Source organism: Pelodiscus sinensis, chromosome 27 (assembly GCF_049634645.1).
Source record: "Pelodiscus sinensis isolate JC-2024 chromosome 27, ASM4963464v1, whole genome shotgun sequence".
In the NCBI taxonomy this organism is placed as follows: domain Eukaryota; kingdom Metazoa; phylum Chordata; order Testudines; family Trionychidae; genus Pelodiscus; species Pelodiscus sinensis.
In genome coordinates this window covers 6540844-6563047 of record NC_134737.1, presented here as the reverse complement: position 1 = coordinate 6563047, position 22204 = coordinate 6540844, and the positions used below count along the sequence as shown (strand labels likewise).

Sequence of the window (22204 nt, the reverse complement as noted above, 5' to 3'; positions counted from 1 at the left end):
GGGAATTGGCAATGAACTGAAAAATCAGGTATTTGCACAGCTTTAGACACAAGTACCAGCTCCCTCTGTTTTTCCATGGAATAATAACGTAACCAGTGAACTAGCCCTTCAGGTGAGACAGATGGGTGGAAAACCTGGGGGTCTTCTGCTTAAAATGAGACAGACAGGGAGTAAATGAGCACAAAAGCCTCCACCAGAAAGAGCAGATCTAATGTGGTGGCTCTTAAAGTAAAAAACAACCCGACTGAGCTGAATCTGGAGAGATAGTAACACAGCCTACATACAGCCTCTTTGGATCACTTATTGGCCTGGTCATGCAGGAATGAGAAACAGAGGGGCTTGCGTTTTTGCTTAGGGGATTTTAGCTTCCACTCTTACCTTATTGTAGTCTTTGGGGTTCTTGTAAATGTCGGTGGAAGTTAACTGACCCAGAGCGGAGCCATTACGACTAGGGAGGAAAGACAACAGATAGATTATATTTAAGACAGGGAAGAAAAATGCTGCTTCTCTTGCTGTCATGCAAGTGTGCCGCATACGAGGGTTCTTGTTTATTTATATTCTAGTAACACCTGGAGGCTCTCACAAGACTGGGTGCCTGATTGGGTTGGGTACTGGCAAGAGCAAGGTTCATTCACAAGGCTGCCCTGCTTTGTGGTTGAAATTCACTCTTGTGCCGAGGTCCAGCTGGAGGGCTATGCACCAGTGAAGGCCTATGCCGAGGGGCATAAGTAGCGTGTAGGTTTTGTGGCAGGCTCTGCACAAAGGTGGATTTCACCCTAATGAGCAGGGGATTCTTTAGGGAAGGTCATAGAATAGAATAATCATAGAATAATAGGACTGGAAGGGACCTCGAGAGGTCATCGAGTCCAGCCCCCCGCCCTCAAGGCAGGATCAAGCTCCGTCTACACCATCCCTGACAGATGTCTATCTAACCTGTTCTTAAATATCTCCAGAGAGGGAGATTCCACCACCTCCACACCAGGTCACATGGAGCTGGTGTTTTTCTGAGCAGGGTAAATAGTTACAGAGTTACACCCACTTTGGAACAGGCACCTGGGCTACTATGCATAGCAGGGAAACTGACAGACTTCACCAGGCCACGTGCATGGCTCGGGGCCCCCGGACGGGGCAGAGGGTTAGGCAGAAGGAGCGGGGCTAGGAGCTAGTCTTCAGCGCCGCCCAAGGCCCCAGAGTCGATTTAAAAAGCCTGGGACTCTGGCAGCTTTTAAATTGCCAGCCCCTGGGGCAGCTTCTCCTCGCCCCCGTCAGCGGCCCCGGTGCACAGGAATGGAAACCAGGCACTAATTAACAACCGACATTCCTATTGACACATTCCAAGGGGAGGGTCTGGTGCCTGCGTTTTCCCAGGGGCTCCTGTCAGATCTTCCTTTGAAAATCTAGCCCGAAAGCCATTGATCCAAGAGCCCACAGGTTGTTTTGTGACTGGAAAGTTCTCTGCATGGGCACAGCGCTCAGATTCTACTTACAACTGTGTGTGGAACACCACCACCAGCACAGAAAATCCCACTCCGACGGCGAGTCCAAATGGCAGGCCCAAGAAGAAAGCCGACAGGAAACTCACCAGCCAGACCAACTGTGGAAAGACAAGAATAGCAGGTCATTTTTCTGTGGCACAGAGAAGGGTTCCCTGTAAGCTGTGTGCTTTTGCTGTCATTCAGGAGTGATTCAAATGCCACCCAGCTGATTAGCAGAGCACTCACTGCCAGGTTTTCTGTTTCTACTGGTGGTGCACATTTGCACATGCCTTTGTGCACATACAATTTTATTCTGCACATGGATGGAAAAGATTAGAGGTGGACACTCTGATGAAACATTTGCAAGGTCAGCTGGACTGGAACTCAAATCCCTATTGGTTGGGGATTAAAAAACTCGATCTAAATTTTACCACTTAAGCCCGTTTCTAGTGGTAAGTAGCTGTCCGGAGCACAAAAACAAAAAGAAAATGTTTTCACGTACGGTGTCTGCTCTTGGGACACTGAGGCATGTTTGCCATAAACTGAAGTTCCTCAGCATGGGCGGTAGGTGAACACCCATCTGCAGAAGGCAAGCTCCATCCTCGTCCCATCCCTTCTGCCCGAGGCCCCGCCACTGCAGCCAAGCTCTGCCCACCCCAGCTCGATCCTTCCTGGTCATATGGAGGGCTGGCACTGCCATGCTGCACCGCGGCCCCATTCCTTCCAGGTGGGTGGAGAATCTGAGCTGCTGTGCCATGGCTCCAGCCTTCCCCGGCGGCAGCCCCAGCCTGTGGTGGTCGGGCATGTAGGAAGTTTTGGGAAGTCTGTGTCTTCCCTGGCCTTCATTACCAGCCACTCATGTTCCTCAGCTTTAGAAAGGTGTCTGTACATTAGTATAGTACTTCGTAAACCCCTCAGTAACCAGACTAGTACCTTTTTCACTAGTCAAGACAGGACGTTTGCTGTTTTCTAATGTATTTCCAATCTAGTCGCATCTTTCTGAATGCCCCTGCTGCTGATCAGCTGGCAGTCTTGTAGCAGAGATGTGTTTCTACTTGAAAAGATTTTTTAACAGCTGGTAGATACGTAACTGATATGGAAGCAGTGCCCTCTGAGAAACATTACACAGTTGTCGTCTCGCCCACAACGGGAGTAACGGGCCTGATTCTGATTTCATTCACACCAGGGTAACACCATTACATTCAAATCCCAGATATAAGGTGGTATGAGACAGAGGAGAGAGCAGCAGAACCAAATCATTTTATCAATGACTTCTCCTCCTCATAAGTCCTTTCTAAACTATGTGATACCTGAACAGTGATCCATGCAGCCAGTTCTCAGGTGAAGCACAACAGCTATTTGATATCACATAGCAAAGCTGTGACAACAGTTTAGAACAGGAAGTGGAGAAGGTCACTGTATCCAATAGAAATTCCAGGGAAGATTGCACCAGCATGCAATTAAACTAACTGAAAATTGGCCAGAATACCAGGATCAAGCCCTCTTGTGTTCCAAAACAGCAGAGGGCAATCTTTCTTGACATTTTGATCCAAAAGACAGTACAGCTTGGACCTACATCAGTAAGATGGATCTGAACTCAAAAACTGGACCCAAGCCCCTAGAACTTTATGGAAATTCAAAGATAGATCCAAACTTCGGGTCTATTTGGATCAGGGTGAAAATAGGTGTTTTTAAAATCAGGTTAGTTGATATGACTCAAGTTTGTCTGGACTAGGAAACCTGGCTTGGTTTAGATTGAGTTTAATGAACAAGTTGGCTAAACCTAACCTAATTTCAAATGCTTTTGGTAATCAAGACTAATCTTTAAGCTCTCCTGTATGCCACAACAAAACCAATTGGCACCGTTTTAACAGCGTTAAACTATGTCTAAACTAGCTGTTAACATGGCCTTTCAAGTCAGGTTGTTTTAAGGGTGCTATAGTGCAGGTGCAATTATATCAGTATAAAAAAAGTGGTTATACTGGTATAGTTTGTTTCAGTTCAAGTATTTAAAAAAGCTATATTGATATAAGGCACCTTTATCTGACACAGAGATGGCGATAACATGGTTTGCCAGGGTTAGCCCCTGGCGGGTCGCCGCCACTATATTTACTTCCGCCTCCGCAGGTACCGGTGATCGCAGTCCCTGTTGGCCGGGGGTCGCTGTTCCCGGCCAATGGGAGTGGCATGGACTGGGACACTGCTTCCATGTCTCATTGGCTGGGAATGGCGATCTGCAGCCAACAGGAGCTGTGATCGCCAGTACCTGGATGCGGGCAGGTAAATATAGTGGTGGGGAGCTAACCCTGGTGGACCAGATCCGGTCTACGGGCTGGTATTTGCCCACCCTTGATCCAACAGAACTGCACCCACTACGTTTTTTACTGGGATAACTATGAATATGCCTATGCTACAGCAGCATAGATGCAGCAGGATAATACAGACTGTTACTATTCGGGGGAAAGAGTTTTTCTATCACTGTAGTAATTCCAGCCAAGAGCCTGTAGCTAAATTGACAATGGAATTCTACAGCTGCATCTACTCTGGAGTTAGCTTGACAGAACTACACTGCCAAGATGTAATGTTTTTCACAGACTAGGTCAAACTAACTTTTAGACACAGACCAGGTCTTATCTATAGTTACCTGGAGATCAATGTTCTGTAGATCAATCTTCCAGGGTTTGATTTGACAGGTCTAATAAGGACCTGCCTAATCAAATGCTGTTTGTGCACATGTCAGCCCTGATACTCCATGGGGTTGCAAAGAGTAAGGGAAGTTGACAGAAGAGTTTTTCCTGTGAATCTCTCATAGTGGGGCTGATTTAAGGTACGTCGACTCCAGCTACGCTAATCTTGCTCTTCTGGTAGCTGGAGTTGCCTATCTTAAGTCGAATTTCTCCCCAGTGTAGACCTAGCCTAAGTATGCAAAATCAAATCTCAATCTTAGCCCAGAGGTATTCTGGCAAAACTTTGTAGCTGAGTGTTCTCTGGTGTGTTGTTGAGCAGGAACATTCATGTCATGGATTGAACTAGTCACACCTCTATAAGGGTATGTCTACGCTAGCTCGTTAGTTTGAGTTAGGTAGGCAAATGAGGGCAACCGGAGTTGCAAATGAAGCCCGGGATATAAATATCCTGGGCTTCATTTGCATGTTTCTGGGCGCTGCCATTTTTAAATCCCCCTTAGTCCAAACTCCGTGCCCGCGGCTACATTCCACGAGGAGTAATGGTTGTTCAAATTAGGATCTGTAATTTGAACTACCTACTCCGTGCCACGTGTAGCCGCGGGCATGGAGTTCGGACTAAGGGGGATTTAAAAATGGCGGTGCCTGGGAACATGCAAATGAAGCCCAGGATATTTAAACCCTGGGCTTCATTTGCAACTCCGGTTGCTCTCATTTGCCTACCTAGCTCGAACTAACAAGCTAGTGTAGACATACCCTAAGAGACCCTGCCTGGAATCCTAACCCCTCTCCTCTTCCATACCTGTTTGAATAGTATTTTAGGTTAGCTGTCAATGACTCAATCTGTCCTTTTCCATTCCTTTCCATTTTCTCAGATAAAGCAGCTTCCTTGGGATTTGGTAGGCTATTTTGGCCCAGTTTGCACAGATACCACCCACCGACATAAGTCAAACAAAGTCTTTAAATGTCAGACATTTCCAAATTCCCTTCTGTCTCCGATTGGGTTTATTTGACAGCCAGTGCCTGGAGTCCTTATCTTTAATGATGTCCTCTCCTTGCCCTGGAGGGCGATTGACTGAGTTTTTAAGTCAAGACTTGGAGATATTGAGTAGGGCCGGTTTGACTTGTTCTTGACAAACAGGCTCTTAAAGTTGATTGGCAATTAAATACAGTAGAATATAGTTCAGTTCTCTGCATTACATGCATGAAGTGTGACAGTGCTCAACTAATTCTACAATGCACCTTGCTTGTGATCATCAAGCTAAACACTGAGTTGGAGGCATTATTGTGCTTATAGGGTGAAACTTACCCTTCTGTATGGGGCCAGTGCGCTGCTTATGTCCTATTTAAGCCCTGTTTTCAGGGCTGAAGTGGTGCCTATGTCTTGAGCTGCCCCACTATGTAGGAGTGAGATTTACCCTTATTGAAAAATGTAATCAGAGTTTGCCTTCTCTCCCCAGGGACTCTTGTGGCGGGATACTCACACAGTCCAGCTTGCTTTTCTTCCACAGGTAGAAGGGATCAGCCAGCTGCTTGAGGGAATTTTTCAGGTTCACTGCGATCAGGGCTCCCAGCACAGACTACCAAGGAGAGGGTATCACATTAGACTCCCAAGACAGGAAATGTGAAAGTCTTATTGCGCAAGGGACAGTTGCAAATATGGCCTGCTCCCAGGCCTGGCTGCCAAGGGGGGCAAGGATGAGGGATGAGCAACTGGAGAAGCTCACAAAGATCATGCTTGAATCTGGATCCAAAATAATGTGTTTTATCCCCTTTGCCAGCCAGAGAATCAGTGTGGACATGGCTCCTTCGCACTAGGAATCCATGCGCTGGAATTGGCTTAGTTTATGTGTGCTTTATGCAGAGGACACGGATCAAGGGGTGGCTGATATGCTAGGCAGGGGAAGGCATTGCCTTCCCAAACTGCCAAGCATGGTCCCGCCCACATTCCACCCCTAGAATGCCTGCTGTAGGCGTCCTGGGGGCGGAGCATTGCTGTCCCCAGCGCCTGCCTTCCCCAGTGCTCTGGGGCGGGGAAGGCTGGGGCCGGGCACACTACTTCCTTCCCCGTAGTGCAGGGGGAGGGAGCGGGCGGGGGGGGGGGGGGGCGGGTGGAGCTGGGGCAATGCACCGCCCCCACATCTCTGTAGTGCTGGGGGGGCAGGGTTGGGGGTGGGGCTGGCGAGGCTTGCTTCCCCCAGCTCTGCCTTCACCCACCGCCCATGCACAGATCAACTTTTTGTTCTGTGTTTGTACAGCACTTAGCACAGGGGAATCCCAGTTCATGATTAGGGCTGGTAGGTGCTGCTGTTGTACGAATAATTACAGTATAAATAATCAACACCAAGTAAGTGTCATTATTAATAGAGATAGGCCTGAACCGAAGTGCTGGTTCTGAACATACTCAATGGTGGAGAAGTTTGGCTTCTAAATAGAATGGACCAACCCAACCCCCTGAATCTCCACGCCCACCAGATATTTGGGGACCTTGGGACCAAATTTCACAGCCTATATTTAGTTAATAAACAATCACTTAATTACAAGAATAACTAATTTATTCATAGGGCGCTTCCCACCAGGAAGTAAGCAACTAAAGTAAAAATGATGGGAAGAAAAAGGCAGCCTGGTCTAATACTTCCCTGAGCTCCGTGATTGATTTGTAATGAAAGAGGTGTCGGGGCTCAAGCAATTGTTTTACACTGATGCAGCAAGCCCAGCGGCGCCGGGGTGATGATCTGCCCTGGCTAGAGATGCTGAGTCTCTACCCTCGAAAGTCCTGGCACAACCCCCTCTCTTTGCTCTCTCTGGCTTTCAAGTTGTAATACAGCCAAGTTCTGAACTCCATGTTTGCGCCAAGCCTGCCACATTTCATGGGTTTTTGTGCTGGGACCAGGAATGAGCTCAGATTCTCTTGACTCTTGGGCCAGATTCATTCTGTGCTCCTGGTTTTGAGAAAACCCCAGATCTGGTGAGTTTCATGGCATGGAGGAGGGTGAGTGTTGCTTATTAGAGCTCCATGCAGCTTCATCTGACAACTCTTCGATTTACCAACAGCAAGGAAGGCTGACCTGGTTTGGCTGGACATAGTAGACACGGGAAAGGGAACAGGACACAGAAGAGTTAGCTATACCCCACGGTGTCCCTACTTGTGCCCCCACACCCTCCGTGACCCTGGTGGTTGCACAGGGTTTTACCTTTGGAAGGGGGTCGAGGTAGACTCCCAAAGCCAGCATGGTTATCATAACCACCAGCGCCACAAAGAAACTTGCCATCTGAGGAGACAAAATGAATGCTTACGGAGGTTCCGTGACTTTATAAACCTTTTGTTTTTCCTTAAACCAAAGACCAGTAAGGTGGGGCAACTATGGATCTAATGGCCGGAACAGCGGGCTGGGGGTCAGAGTGCTGGAGTTCTGTCTGACTGATTTGCAGTGAGGAGTAGGGGTGTGACACCTAATTGCTCTGCCCCATAGGTCACGAGAGCTCTGTGCTTCGGCCCAAGACTTGTTCCTGTGACACGCACCCATCCAAAGTCACTGCTTTTGGCGCCAGATGCAAAGAAAACAGCTAGGCTGTGTCTGCACTACAAGGTTTTTGCGCAAAAACCGGCGGAGCGTCCGCATCTGAAGTGCATTTTTGTGCAAGAAAAAATACAGTAAATCAAAAGAACAGAGGGCTTTTGGCGGTAGACTTATTCCTCTCCTTCTTGTTCTACAGCTCAATAGGAGGAATAACTCCTTTTTGTGCTACAGCTCTTGCGCAAAAAGGCAGGTGTGGATGCTCCACAGGGGTTTCTTGTGCAGAAAAAGCCTATCAGAAAAAGCACAGGTGCTCTGATGGCCATTCTGTGAATGGCCATCAGTGCTTTCTTGCACAAGAGCGTCCATGCAGTGTGGACGCTGTCTTGCGCAAAAGCGCATTGCTTTTGCGATGTGCTTTTGAGGTGTGGACGTGCTTTTGCGCAAGAAGGTTTTGCGGAAGATCTCTTCTGCAAAAAGCTTCTTGTGCTAAAAGCCTGTAGTGTAGACACTATCTAAAAGCCTTAGTTAGTGAAGACGGGTCTGGCGTCGCATGACCGGTGCCCACCTGGAGATCTGAAGGATCAGGGAATTTTGGTGGGGAGACACAGTGGAAAGGCTAGTGTGAGACACAGCAGAGCCTGCTGGCAGGGAGAAGAATTGCTTTCAAATGGAATGCATTAAGTATTAGTGAAATCTGGATCAGCAGCGCTGGAGAACAAGCGCTTTCCTTCTGCCTGATCCGCTTGCAGGCCAAGGGAACTGGCTACACCGAACAATCTTCCAGATCATCAGGTGTTCACTCCATAGGATGGACAGCAAAAGTGCCAGCAAAAATGTTCCCCAACCAGGAGGAACCCCCGCTATGAGAGAGGTGGAAGGTCAGTCTCATGGTGCCTTAATCCTTGGCCCTCTCTTGAGTCTGTCAGCAGAACAGATAATCAGGAGGGTGGTTTTGGTGCTGTAGACCCTTGCTCACTGGAAGATGTGTTAGGATCTACCAAACTCATCCCATACAGAGGCCGCTGGAGACATCCATCAGATGGTACCAACTTCATCAGTTAGAGACCCAGTCTGGATTCCAGCTGGAAATCTAGGGAGTAACAGCTCTATGATCATCATGTGTCACGTGGAGTAGCTAGCCCTTCAGGCAAATAGCAGTCAGGTTCAACTTCTGCGCTCAGGGACAACGGTGTCAATCTGGAGTGACTTCACTAAAATCAGCGGAGTTACTTTGGATTGGCAGCAGTAGAGTCTGAATCTCTGGCTCTGAATTTTAGCAGAGAATGGATCCACTGGGCACAGTCCCCTTTGCGGCCGTCTATATGCCAATCTCGGAGGGATGGTCATAGTTGTGAAAATTGGTGCCAGGAAAAAGAAAGTAATCACCTGAGATTTTCCTCCAGCCCCGTCCACAGCTAGGGTGACGGACAGAGCACAGCAAATCACGTGGATTTTGAAAAAGGATCCGAAGAAGTTACTGCAACCCAGGGCAAGCATTTCCTGCGGGGAGAGGAGGAAGGCGTGTGTCAGAGGAGGAAGGAAACAGCGGTCTTGTGCCAGGCCAGCTCTCCATTTCCTCCAGTAGCAATTAAAGCGAGGTCAGAGAAATAGGTCACTGGGATTCCCCTGCCCTGCTTGAGTGAGCGGCACTGACTCTGCAAAGCCTCCACCCTGCACCGATTTGTCATTCCTGCCCCTTCTCCCCACCAATCATCCTCACCCAGAGGAATTTTCCTGCTCATCCCAGAAGCATCCCTGGATTCCCTGAGTTATTCCCATGATGACACATCAACTCCAGCTGGGTCCTGGGAATATGAGACCAGCTGGATGTTTCTTTAAAAGCTATGCCTTCAGGAAGTTTTAACAGTTTTGCAGATCCTTGCTCTGCAAATCTCAGAAACAAAACAACACACACAGCCATTAGCTTTTGTTTAAAGAGACATTACACAGGAATATACGCACCAGATCTTTCCGTTTCACATATTAAAGAGTGAGCATCATTGCCTACTATAATAGATCGTTTATAAGCAATCTTATTAATACTCTCAAAAACTGGATGGGTGCTAGAGCTTTTTTATAGATAGATGTACTTTGTCTGACTATTGAAAAAAGGTAGCCAAATAGCGAAGTATCTATCTATCCTCCATTTCCCAGGGGTGTAACTGGTGTGTTTCCCTAACTACACCCACCCATTGTTTTTGAAGCACCCCTTTATGGTTGGGCTATTTTTCTTTTTCCAAAGGAGGCTACAACACCAAATGGGAGACTTATCATTTGTTTCTTCTTGTTTGACCATTTCTGCCAGGGAACTCCAGGACAATTACCAAAGGTTCATTTGGTAACAGAGAGCCAACCGCAACATTTGGCTACAGCTTACATCCCAGTACTTTTTATATATATGGAGATATCTCATAGAGCTGGAAGGGACCTTGAGAGGGCATCAAGGGCAGTCCACTGCCCTCATGGCAGGAGGGACTATCATCCCTGACAGATTTGCCCCAGATGCCTAAATAGCCCCCTCAAAGCTTGAGCTCATAACCTTGGATTTAGCAGGCCAATGCTTAAACCACTAAGCTATCCCTCCCTCGTGGCTGGTCATGTGCACTGTATGTGCATAAAATCTCCTCTTTTGCCACAGTTTCTCCATCATTTATCCTTATTCAATTGATTTGTAATTTTTAGCCTGATGGGGTTGAAATACCGTTGAGACAGTACCATAAAGAAATTTTCTTTTATTGGGCCACAGACTGAGGTTGCTGGCCATGTTCCCTCTATTTCTTTTCCATCCATGTGTGGAATACATTTTGTTATGTGCACTGAGGCACGTGCAGATGTGCACCATTGGGTGAAACACATGTTGCAGTCTGTGGGTGCTCTGCTAAACAGCTGGGTGGCACCCAAATCTCTCCTGGGTGGCCGCCCAAGCACTCAGCTTACAGGGAACATTGGTTGCTGGTCCTCTTTTCCAGATCAAACCCTATTCCACTAGGACAATTTGTCCTTTTTCCCAGCTGTTTCACCACTTCTTGCTGATTCAGTCCTCCACTGAGGCGGATAGTTGGACCCACGTTCCAGAGATCCTTATTTTCACAGAGGCATTTTCAAAAGGAGGGAAAATGAGGAATAAAAAATGTTTGGAATCCCAATGCCCTAAAGCTTCACAAGCTGCCTTGTGCATGAGTCAGGCAGGCAGAATGTTCCCTTCCTTCATATGCTGCCAGAACACATGGCCAGAACAGAGTGCCCTGTGCTCATCAGGGGTGTGCCTTCTCTAGCACGTGCAACTGTTTCCTTTCATGGGTCATGGGCAGAGCAGGCAGGGAGCAGTGATATTAAAGTACCTGGGGAAGGAGACCCTTTTGTTGCAGTCAGTGGGATGGAAAGCGAGAGAGAGGTGGGAATGTCATGGAGAGAAAGCAAAACAACTACTAACCAGCACACTTAGCCATGGCCTCATGAGCTACAACAAAAATCATTATATGAGTCGGAGCACAGGAGAGAAAGACACACATTTCCAAGAAGGAGAATGCATTTTAAGAGGCTCCAGCTTACTCCATCAGCACCTGCTTTCACATTCATTATACCCAACCCAACTGCATCTTGACTATCTTCTTTTAAATAAACGTTACCTGGTTGGGGTCCACATCATAGCCGTGTTTGGTTCCCAGCGTCCGTCCCATGGCTAGGTTGATCACGTAGCCCACAATGGCAAGGGAGAAAGCAGTGCCAATCATATCTTTCCACTTACTCACCAGGGGGAGAGTGGGGTCTGGAAAGCTGCAGCCAAAGAATAGAGGAGAAAGCGGACAGGACACAGGTGTTTAGAGATGGAGCCTGTAGACCAGGATTTGGCTTTATATACACTGGATTCATTTCACCCACTACTCTAATGCAGTCATCTCTGGGAGGAACACAGCAGCCGTTTAGCAGTGCACAGAAGAAATGCATAGCTGTTTAGGAAGAGAAGTGACAAATGACCTATCTAAATGAAACTGCAGAGGAAATTTAGCTCTGCGGATGCCAAGGGGGATTTAGCCTGGAGGCTGGGACTTTTGCAGAAAGTGCCAAAGGATATTAAATGACCCCAAGTAATCACATTGTCTGTTCTATCTTTAATCTGAGAGACACCCACTTCTGAGCAACACAGCCCCCACTAGAGCCAGGCAGGGTATGTCTACACAGCAGTGTTATTTCAGAATAGCTGATGTTATTCCAAAATAACAGTCCGCATCTACACAGCAAGCCATTATTTTGACATAATGTCAAAATAATGTCGAGCTGGAGGACTTCTTACTCCAACTCCTGTAACCCTCATTTCGCAAGGAGTAAGGGAAGTTGGAGGAAGTGTGCTCTACCTCGGACTTCTTGCTGTGGAGACAGTGCCAAAAGACAAAATAAGCTCTTTCGACTTAAGCCATGCAATGGACGTAGCTCAAGTTCCATAGTTTATTTCGGCTTTAGCCCTGCTGTGTAGACGTATCCTCAGAGTCATTGGCTCACAACTAACAGAGAGACGAGCGCCAGCAACTGCATCACCAACACCAAAGATTTAGAGCTGGTTAAACATTTTCCCACGGAATAGTCAGAAAATCAAACTGTTCCACAGGCATAAGACAATGCCGATGAAATGTCATTTTGAAAAAGAAGATCGAAACGATTCATTTCAATAGGGCTGAAACAATGTTTTTTACTTTCATATTTTGAAACCACAGTTTCATTTTGACTTTTATTGTCCATGCTATAGTGTAACATAAATGATAAGATAATAGACAATGCTGTTGTAGCTGTGTTGACCCCAAGGTATTAGAGACCAGGTGGATGAGGTGATATTATTTCTGGGGCCAACTTCTTTTGGTTAGCCTCTGAGGTTACACCAAGCCCTTCTTCAGGATTGAAGGAAAAAAGAAGAGCTGTGTGTGACTCGAAAACTTGTGTCTCTCAACCACAGAAGTTGACCCAAGAAAAGATGGTGCCTCACCCACCCTGTCTCTCTACCATAATCTAACATAATATAAAAGTCAAAACTGAAACAACATTTGGATGGAACCTAAATCTACTACATATTTGAGACAGTTTGTCTTTCTGTGCATCTGGCTGGCTGCACGTCTGTGTCTGTCTGTTCAATAACTCCTTGTAAGTGGTAAGAGCTAGGACCACCAAATTCAGCATACAGCTTCCTCTTATCATACATTAAAGCAAGGTCAGGGCTTGGTTGGGCCAGGAAAACGGGAACTGCCTGGAATGGGATTGCTTCTCATAAAACCATACAGAGAAGAGACAGGATCACCAGGCAGGTGAAAGGGGGTGGCTGGGGATGTGCCCCTCCCATATGGGACAGCTCCAGCCCTCAGCCTCTGACCCCCCCAGGTGTCCTTCAGAGAGGGACTGAAGCCCCCCCCCATTTGTATGGGAACATTGCTGGCTGTTCCCCTTCCTCAGGGGAAAGTGCGCAGTTTGCTGCATCCCTCACTCTGACTGGGCAGTGCTGGGGGCAGGCGAACTTGGACCTGTCTCGGCTGGAGGGACATGCACCTCTCCCCCAGCTGTGCCCACTGGAGATACAGTGGCCATAGAGAGGCGCTTCTCACTTGGCCCCAAACTGCTGCGACGAGAAAGAGCTGGAGTTGTCCTCTCTCCCCGGGGCAGCCTGCCCACTGAATCCCAGTAAATCTTCCAGTGGACTGGAGAGGGAGTATTTTGCTTTCTGGGAAATGTTTTTTTCTGATTCAGGCCAACAGCACGTTTGGAAATTGCACTCTTGAGTGTCACACACCTCTCCACAGAATCCTAGTGCCAAAGTGATCCCCAGGGTTCAGAACTCAAGGTGCTTTGCCCATGCTGAATAACATCCTACACGATCCCAGCTCTCGCTGTGTTTATTATTTTGGTTCTGTGTGTCCCTCGTAATTATAGGATTGCGCTGGACAGTATTGAATGCTGTACCCAATTACAGCTTGGTAATTACACGCTGCCCTTTATAATCCACTAATGTATTGACTCAGGTAGAGAGAGAAGGCTTAGGAGACATTTTCCACTGCAGCCTGCCCTAGATTCTGTTCTATTTTGGTTCTTATACCACACCCCTCCCGCTGGTAGCCCTGCCGGGCGATTGCTGCAGCCTGGGGTTAGTCCTTATCCTAGGATATTGTAAGATGATTTATAAATGGTCAGGCAAATTAGCACCTTCTTGGGAGCCCAATCACAAAAGACAGTTGCTCCCTGCTCTAGTTATTGTTACGTGTTAATACAAGTGATAGAGGGGGAGACAGACTTTCCAGGCCCCTGTGCCAGGTGTGTGGGGGGGGGTGGCATTGCACTTCTACAAGGGCTGGGGCTAGCCTCCCCCCTGCCCCACCAGCCCTTCAGCACCAACCTGGAGCTTGCTGTGGGGAGTTCCGGTGATGATTTAAAAGGCCCAGGGCTCCAGCCGCCATCGCTTCTGCTGCACTAGTGGTAGTGGCAGCTGAGAGCCTCAGGACCTTTTGAATCGCCAGGTCCTGGGGAAGTTGCCCCTCCTCCTTCCCCAATGGCAGGCTTGAATACATGGAACTTGTACAGGTGGAACCTCTCTAGTCCGGCACTCTCTGGTCTGGCAACATCTGTGGTCCGGCATGATTTTAATTAACTGGGTGTTCACTCATCAGCGGTGCGGCAAAGTTTCCCGCAGTCCCATAAAGTTTGTTTACAGCCCCCAGTCCTGGCTCTCAGTGTTCTGTGCGGTGATTTAGCTCTAATTGACCCCTACATGTCTTCTCAGAGCCCAGCACGCAGTGGAGGGGTGGGTAATGCTTCTAGACAATGTTGACCTCCCGTGGTCTGGCAAATCCTCAGGTTAGGCATTGGTCAGATCCCAAGGGTGCTGGACTAGAGAAGTTCAACCTAGACAAAGACCAGAGGCAGGGCTAGCTGCAGGGCTGGAAGGGAGAGGGGGGCTTTGCAGTGTGGGAGTTAGTCTTGCTGGTCGGGGTGCAGAGATGGAGGGCAGGGCCTTTGGCCCTCTGAGCTCCCTCTCCTCAAGATAGGTTTTACTGACTGCGTCTGGTTTCTGTGCTGACAAGTCTACTCTACACTGTGTCCCTGTCAATTAATAAACCTTCTGTTGTACCTGTTGGCTGAGAGTCACGTCTGGCTGTGGATGGGGGTACAGAGCCCGGTGGCTCCCCACACCTCAGCTACACTGGTGGCAGTGGTGGGATAGATGGAAGCAGGAGCTGATAGGGGACCATCACTGGTCCAGAGTGAATCAGCGCTTGGAAATGGAATCAGCCCTGCACCTGGACTTACCCCATCTTAATCTTCCCAACAATTGGCATGTTGTATTTCTCCGGCATGTTCAAGCCTCCAGAGATCGCAGTGGCTACTATGACCTGCAATCACAGAGAGTAAAGAAGCTGTAAGTGGACGCTGCACTGTGAGATCCTTCAGCAGCATTGTACTTTCCTTGCTGCGTGGGAAGTGGCTAATGCCTACTACAGCTGAGCATGAGACCCTTAAAGCCACGTTCAGCCCTGGATCAAGTGGGAGAAGCATCCATCTGCTTCAGTGGGAGTTCTGTCATTTATGCCATGGATGAGTTTACCCCATAGACATGCAAGGAGTGGACTCACAGTTCAGTATACAAGGACAAAACAAAGGCTTGGGGGGGTTGCCTCTTCTCAAGGATGTAAAATACTTTGGGTGTCCTTCCACGGCAGGATATCCCAGGCCTTGAAGGGTATTACTGGAGCCACACAAGACAAGATTGATCCGTCATGTTATCCCCATTTTACAGATGGAGAACCGAGGCAGAGCTGAGAAGTAGTAGCAGGCTGGGGACAGCGTGAGAAATAAACCCAAGGTTCCTGACTCCTAGTGCCCTGTCCTAAAAACTCAGTAACACTCATCCCCCATGCAAGCTTGTGGCCATTCTACACACGCTCCGAGGAGAGGTCTAAGCCCTAGAGAGAGATCACAGCAGAAATATATCTGGCAAAACCTCTACAGAGGAAGCCTGACAGAATTGCTAGGCCCCTGGGCAAGGTGGGTGGCTCAGTGCTCCTGGAAGGGGCGAGGCCTTAGGTAGAAGAGGCAGGGCTGAGCCTAATACCCCGCACCTGCCAGCCCTTCAGTGTAGCCTGGAGTACGCTGCCCCAGGCTCTGACGGCAATTTAAAAGACCTGGGGCTCTGAATGCTGCTGATGAAGCAGCAGCAGCTGGAGCCTGAGGTTCTTTTGAATCACCAGGCCTCAGAGTAACTGCTCCCTTCCCCCCACCTGTCAGCAGGCCTACCTCTGAACTTAGCCAGCTGCAGCTCTGTGACAGGCTGGGGAGAGGTCTGGTTTGTCACGGTGAGGTCAGCCACACAACTGGATGACTGAATCTAGCGCACGCACACGCCTGGGATTTGGGAGTCCCTGAGCCAAATGTTTTGGCTCAGGCCCAACCCTTGTTCTGCCACGAAATTCAAGTGGGATCAGCTGCTTCTACCTGAGGCGTTGGAGTGGCTGCATTTCTGAAACTGAAGTTGAACGCGGAGGCCCTGATTTCCCATTGCCCTGGATTAGGAACTCGGGCAAAGTGAATGCAGGATGGGTGTAAAACACAACCAGCTCAGAGCTATAGAGCTCTCCATCCACTGTGTCCTGATGTAAACCACCGCGTGAAGCAGGCACTGGGTCCAACTTCCACCTGAATGGAAACCCAACACTCTAATTCAGTGTTTCTTAAACTTTTTAAGACTGAGGAACACCAAACAATATTTTTTTTTAATGAGGAACACCAAGGATTTTTTGTTGAGGGGGGAAAAAAAAAAAAAGATCGGTGGGAAAGTTATTGCGAAAAAAAGGTTGCCTGTCCCTTTCAAGGTGGCCATTTTGAATTCTGTTGTTCTTCACGGCACACCTCCGACTGCCTCATGGTAGTGCCGTGGAACACAGTTTAAGAAACACTGAGCTAATTAGAATGACGCTGCCAGGTGCCTCCTGCTGCTGCCCCATGCAGAATGGGTCTAGCGTCATGCCTTGCCATGTGCCAATGCAAGCATGTCCTGCAATCTAGGCCCTTTCTTGGCCTGTCCTGGAGATGCACCTTCCCACAAAGGCTGGGAGGAAATGAGGGAAAAGCCTCTCTTAAGGAAAGGTTGTTTTTCTTTAATGGACACAGGATGACAGAGCTTGAGTGTTACTTACTATGACAATCTCCATAGGGATGGGTACCCGGATCTTCTTCATGTACTTCATGTTGAGCTCTTTCACGATAATCAGCAGCACCGCGCTGATCAGGGAGAAGACCAAGGAGGCCACGTTGGTCTTGGGGAGATTTTTGCAAATATCGATAAATGTCTGGCGGGGGGAGAGAAGAGGGATCAGTTAGCAAAATGTGGAGAGGGGCTCCTTGGAATTCCAGGGGGCAAAGCAGAACCCCACCCCCACCCACTCTGGACATCTCTGAGCCCCAGGTGCTGGGGAAGGAGGGCTGCCACACCTTCTGGCTTGAAGTGGTTCCTCAGATACATGGTTTTTAATCTAGTTCAATGGCTCCCACCCGGCTGGATATCCCAGCTCCCGCCCCCTCCCCCCGCCCTTATAAATTGTTCCAGCTCCCCTGGAACAGTCACTGGGAGATGAAACAAGCACCAGAAATCCCAGGAGAGTCTGCTTGTGTGTGATGTCCAGCCCAATTCCAGTTAAACTTAAACTTCCATTAAGCAGGCAAACATCTGGGGGCCACAGACCCACTGTAATCAATGGAAAGGATGATGGATCAGCCCTGCTGAAGGCTCTCCTAGTTCCTCGCCGGGTGTAAAGGACCACGTCTCCCTGGACATCAGTGCACCTATCCCGTTCAAAGCCACTGGGGACCTGGCCCTATATATTCAATAACATTTGTTGCCCTCCCATATGCCCCTAATTACACCTTTGATTACTGAAACTCAAAAGCATTTGAAAAAACTCAAATTTATTTTCCCTCATTAGTGCCGATTCCATCTTTTTTGTGTTATTTCACTTGGCTAGGACAGCAAACAGAGACGCTCCAGGGCCTGACGCCCCTCTCAGACCTATCTTACGTCACTGCACTGTGTTGCCTGTGATGGAGTCACTTATGAATTATCTCAGGCAGAGGAGGTTAAAACGTGGCTCAGTCCTGTAGGGGGTCTCTTTTTTTTCTAGTCCTCAGTTCTCATCCACTACCCCAGCACTGCAGCACCTGGCTTGCAAAGGATGCTGGAAATGTTTAAATCCACTCATCAGAATGCTAACAATCATGGCGGTGTTCCAACAGGTCGCAGGTTTGGCTTTTCCTGCTCTGTTCCCAGAGACACTCTGACATGCCCAACTCTCTGCTGACTCTGTGATTCCAGACTTAAATATAGGGCTAGGTTCAGTCCAACAGCATCGCTTGCAGCGAACTGAACCTTGGCTCTCAGGAACTGCCAGATAGACCAGGCAAGGAGACCATCAAATTCAATGCCCCATCTCTGCCAGTGTCCAGGACCAGACTCGTCAGAGGATATTGCAAAAAGCTGCAATGATGGGATAAACTGCACCGAGGGCCATTTTCCCCGGCTCTGAACAGAGGCTGGCTCTTGCCCTGGAATAGGAGAGCTAATATTCCTTCCAAAACTCCCTCCAGGCCCATCTGTGGTAATAACCTGATCTGACTGTAGCTTTATTAATTACAGCAGCAGCACAAGGCATGCTGGGTACAAGCTGAGAGCGTTGGGAATGGAGCAGACAGCCATGTGTTTGCACTCCGTCCTCTGCTTCTTCAGGGTAGGGTTAATTAATTAGCGTTCCCATGGGTTTGTCGACGCAGTGTCTGCAGTGTGCAGGCCCCTGGACCGAGGCGTGGCTGCCCTTCCCCAGCGCACTCACATAGACGATGGCCAAGGGCCCCGTGTAGGCAGGAATGGCCAGGCCGAAGACATATTTGAGCACCGAGATGAGGATCTGGAGGCCGGCTGCAGTCATGAAGCCCCGGATGAAGGATTCCGAGAGGTAGATGGCCACGAAGCCAAATTGCACGAATCCCAGACAGATCTGAGGATGGACAGACACACGCGTCACAGTGAACACATACTGGGAGCAGCCCACGCCCCATGCCAGAGATCATGCATGGAGAGATGCTGCACCCATCAGGCTGGTCCCTGCAGTGCTGGGCAGCGACTTGGCACTGGGCACTAAGTAACTAACCTAGGGAGAGTCACGCTGGGGTGTGTGAATTCTCTGGTGGCAAAGGGCCAATTCAGAGGCTGTGGGAGCATAGCTGGGATGTCGCTCATGTTGACTGGCGGGTGCTCTAGCCAATGACTAGTTCTGCATATCAGAGCTTTGCACCGTCTTGGCGACCACACCCACCCTCCAGGACCTGCACCATAAGCCAGATGCTCTCTCTGAACACAGGCTGTGGAAATTCAGACTCTGTCTTTTCAGGGCCACTGACTAATCCACTAGCTCACACCATGCCTCCTCCGAGCATTGCCACATGCATAATTTTCTACCTCCCCATGCACAGCAGCTTTGGAGTGAAAACACACTGCAATTGCTAGGAGCTGCTGACCATGGAAGAAGAACGGAGACCTCGGCTAGTCTCCTTCTTGTTCAGAAACATTTATATAGGTTGGGTCCAGCTACCAGATTCCTATTGTAGTTTAGGATTCGCTATAGTATCTGAGGTCCAGTGTTTCTGAAGTGGGAGCCAGGACCGTAGGACCCTTTCAAACCCTTTGTTTCTAGGTATCGCCTATGTCAGGGATGGGCAATAATTTTTGATGGGGAAGGCCACTCCAAGATATTGGAAAGTGGTCAAAGGCCGCACTTTTCTATGGAAGGGATGTGGGGTCTGGGATGGGTGCCAAAGGGAGCTTGGAGTAGGGGACTGTGGTGCGGGAGAGGGCGTGGGATCTGAGAAGGAGTTTGGGTGAAGGAGGGGGCAGAGAATGGGGGTGCAGGGTCCGGAAGGGGGGATGGGTGCAGGAGAATGTTCTGGCCTGGGGGAGAAGTGTCAGAGGGAACGCAGGGTTTGCACTGTCCCCACCCCCATCGCAATCTTTCACCTCCCATTGACCGCTTTCTGGCCAATAGGAGCTGAGACATTATGCTGGGAGCCAGGGCAGTGAGTGAAACCTCCCCCTGCTGCGTGTGGTGCAGAGAGAACATAAGAACGGCCGTACTGCGTCAGACCAAAGGTCCATCTAGCCCAGCATCCTGTCTGCCGACAGTGGCCAGCACCAGGTGCCCCAGAGAGGGTGGACCGAAGACAATGATCAAGTGATTTGTCTCCTGCCAACCTTCTCCAGCCTCTGAGAAACAGAGGCCAGGGACACCAATTCTATCCCCTGGCTAATAGCCTTTTATGGACCTAACCTCCAGGAAATTATCTAGCTTCTCTTTAAACTCTGTTATAGTCCTAGCCTTCACAGCCTCCTATGGCAAGGAGTTCCACAGGTTGACTTCACGCTGTGGGAAGAAAGGGAGCAGCCAGCTGTTTTGAGTGACATGGAACTGCTCTGTGCTGCAGGGGCAGGCCATGGGCTGGATTAAAAGGCTTGAGGGGCTGGATCTGTATTTCACCCACCCCTGGCCTATTTGCTGCTGGCACTGTGTGTCATTCCTTTGCGCGAGGGGGTACATATGACACAATCCTACTGCGGCTGGCCTGGCTAACCAGTCACTATCCAATTCCCCCCAAGGGACAGGTAGCGTCCACAGCAGCCTGAGAGCCGCACTGCTGGGCATACTTGTATGATGGCTGTCAGACATGCTAATGTGGCGGAGATCTCCAGGCGGGCTTCCTCCATGGCTGTGGTGTTGACGCTGGTCTCGTTGGTGGTGTGGTTGAGGTACTCGAAATCGGATTCAGGAGCCAGTTCATGGCAGACGTTCCCCACGATAATGCTGATGACAGCAAAGGTGCCTGCGGCCCAGAACAATAACGCCGGTGACTTTACATGGGTGCCAAGCCTCCCTCCCTGAATAGTACTGAAACGGACTGGGCACAGGGAATGCCCCACCACTGCAGTGCCGCCAGTTCTGCAGCAGAACAGGGCAGTGGTTTATCAGTGCATGGCACCATGGGTGGTGGGTGAACCTAGGGTGGGGGCAGGTACCCCCCCAGCTCTGCCTTTTCCACCCGAGGCTTCGCCTCTATAGGAGCCAAGGCCCCACTACAGGGGCAAGTCTCCATCTCCTCTTGCCCCCCTGCAAGCCACCCCCCCACTGCAGGTCTCCAGTCCTCCCCCCACTATCCCCATGTGAACCTCCCCAGCCCCGGAACACAGGGAGGCGGCATGGCATGCAGTCCCAGCCTCAGCATGGCTGAAGCCTGAGGGCAGCCTGGGAGCCACTCTGAAGTGTGTGTGTGGGCGGGGGGGGGGGGGGAAGAGGTGCAGAGTGTGGGTGAGGCCACAGCTGACAGTTTGGGAAGGCAATGCCCCCCCCGTCTCTTATACCAGCTACCCATGCATGGCACAATGCACCAGAGAGCAGCCTAGGCAAGACGGTGCCATGCCAGGAGATGTGGGACAGCTGAATGTAACCGGAATGCAATGCACAGTCAAATCTCAGTGCTCAAAAGGAGAACTTACCTGGGACCATCTGGTGGATGCCACCGAGGATGAAGTATGGTATCAAAGGGAAGAAGGAGGAGTAGAGCCCGTTGACAGGAGGCAGACTGGCCAGCAGTGCAAAGGCCATCCCTGAAAAATGCAAGTTAAATTGACTTTGGTTCTTCCCTCTCAGTAGCAGCTGCAGTCCCTGGGATTTCCCCTACTGGAACAGCCCAGTGACTAGTTCAACAGCCTGTCTGTGGCAATAGACAAGATGCTCAGGGGACGGTGCAAGAAAGCCCATAATGGACATCTGTGGATTGTGAAGTGGGCTGCATACCAAGGGAGCAGGATCTGTGAGCTTCCACCAGGATGCAGGACGCGTCTAGTAACTCATCCTATTAGCGAAAGTTTAAAATCTGCACAAAGCTGCTGGGGTTTTGTTAACTCTTAGGATGGGGGGAGTGACAGGCTGGTAGGGCAAAGCCAGGGTGGTCCAGCAGGGTCACCCAGGATGAGCCAGAGAATTTATGTTCTGTTACCAACAAAGCCACATCCCAGGAAGGGAACAATGGACTTGGAGCAAGGCAGGAATCCTAGAATCCTAGAATACTAGGACTGGAAGGGACCTCGAGAGGTCATCGAGTCCAGTCCCCTGCCCCCATGGCAGGAATGTTCTCTCCTCCCAGCTGCTCATGGGAGGAAGTTACCTGCTACCTCCCAGTGGGGAACGGAAACCTTGTCTCACCTTGTGGCACTTGAATGGTCCCTGCACTGATTCCACCCAGGACATCGGGCAAAATGTAGTCTTTAATTTTATATTTGGGGAGCCAAGCAAGTATTGGGAACAGACTGTAGATGATGCGTTTGAATCGGGATGACGAACATCTGGAGAGGAAATAAACACAAGTAAGGAAGAGGGGTCCAGATGAGAAGCATCTCCCCTCGCTCGGAGGTTCCCTCTGCAGAGGAGAATGGTCCTGATTCTCATTGCCTCTT

At 49.5% G+C, this 22204-nt stretch overlaps 1 protein-coding gene across 1 annotated transcript in view; it reads right to left on the bottom strand.

The window, feature by feature from the left end:
- Window positions 1–22204, bottom strand: part of SLC26A9 (solute carrier family 26 member 9) — a 56868-nt gene that overhangs the window by 12869 nt on the left and 21795 nt on the right. Inside the window, exons 3-14 of the mRNA XM_006137217.4 lie at window positions 21954–22093; window positions 21245–21355; window positions 20399–20574; window positions 18534–18698; window positions 16848–17000; window positions 14965–15047; window positions 11310–11457; window positions 9067–9180; window positions 7354–7431; window positions 5644–5739; window positions 1488–1594; window positions 379–448 (exon numbers count right to left, since the gene is read on the bottom strand). Coding sequence (XP_006137279.2) covers window positions 379–448; window positions 1488–1594; window positions 5644–5739; window positions 7354–7431; window positions 9067–9180; window positions 11310–11457; window positions 14965–15047; window positions 16848–17000; window positions 18534–18698; window positions 20399–20574; window positions 21245–21355; window positions 21954–22093 — 1441 coding nt within the window. The remainder of the gene's footprint in view (window positions 1–378; window positions 449–1487; window positions 1595–5643; window positions 5740–7353; window positions 7432–9066; window positions 9181–11309; window positions 11458–14964; window positions 15048–16847; window positions 17001–18533; window positions 18699–20398; window positions 20575–21244; window positions 21356–21953; window positions 22094–22204) is intronic.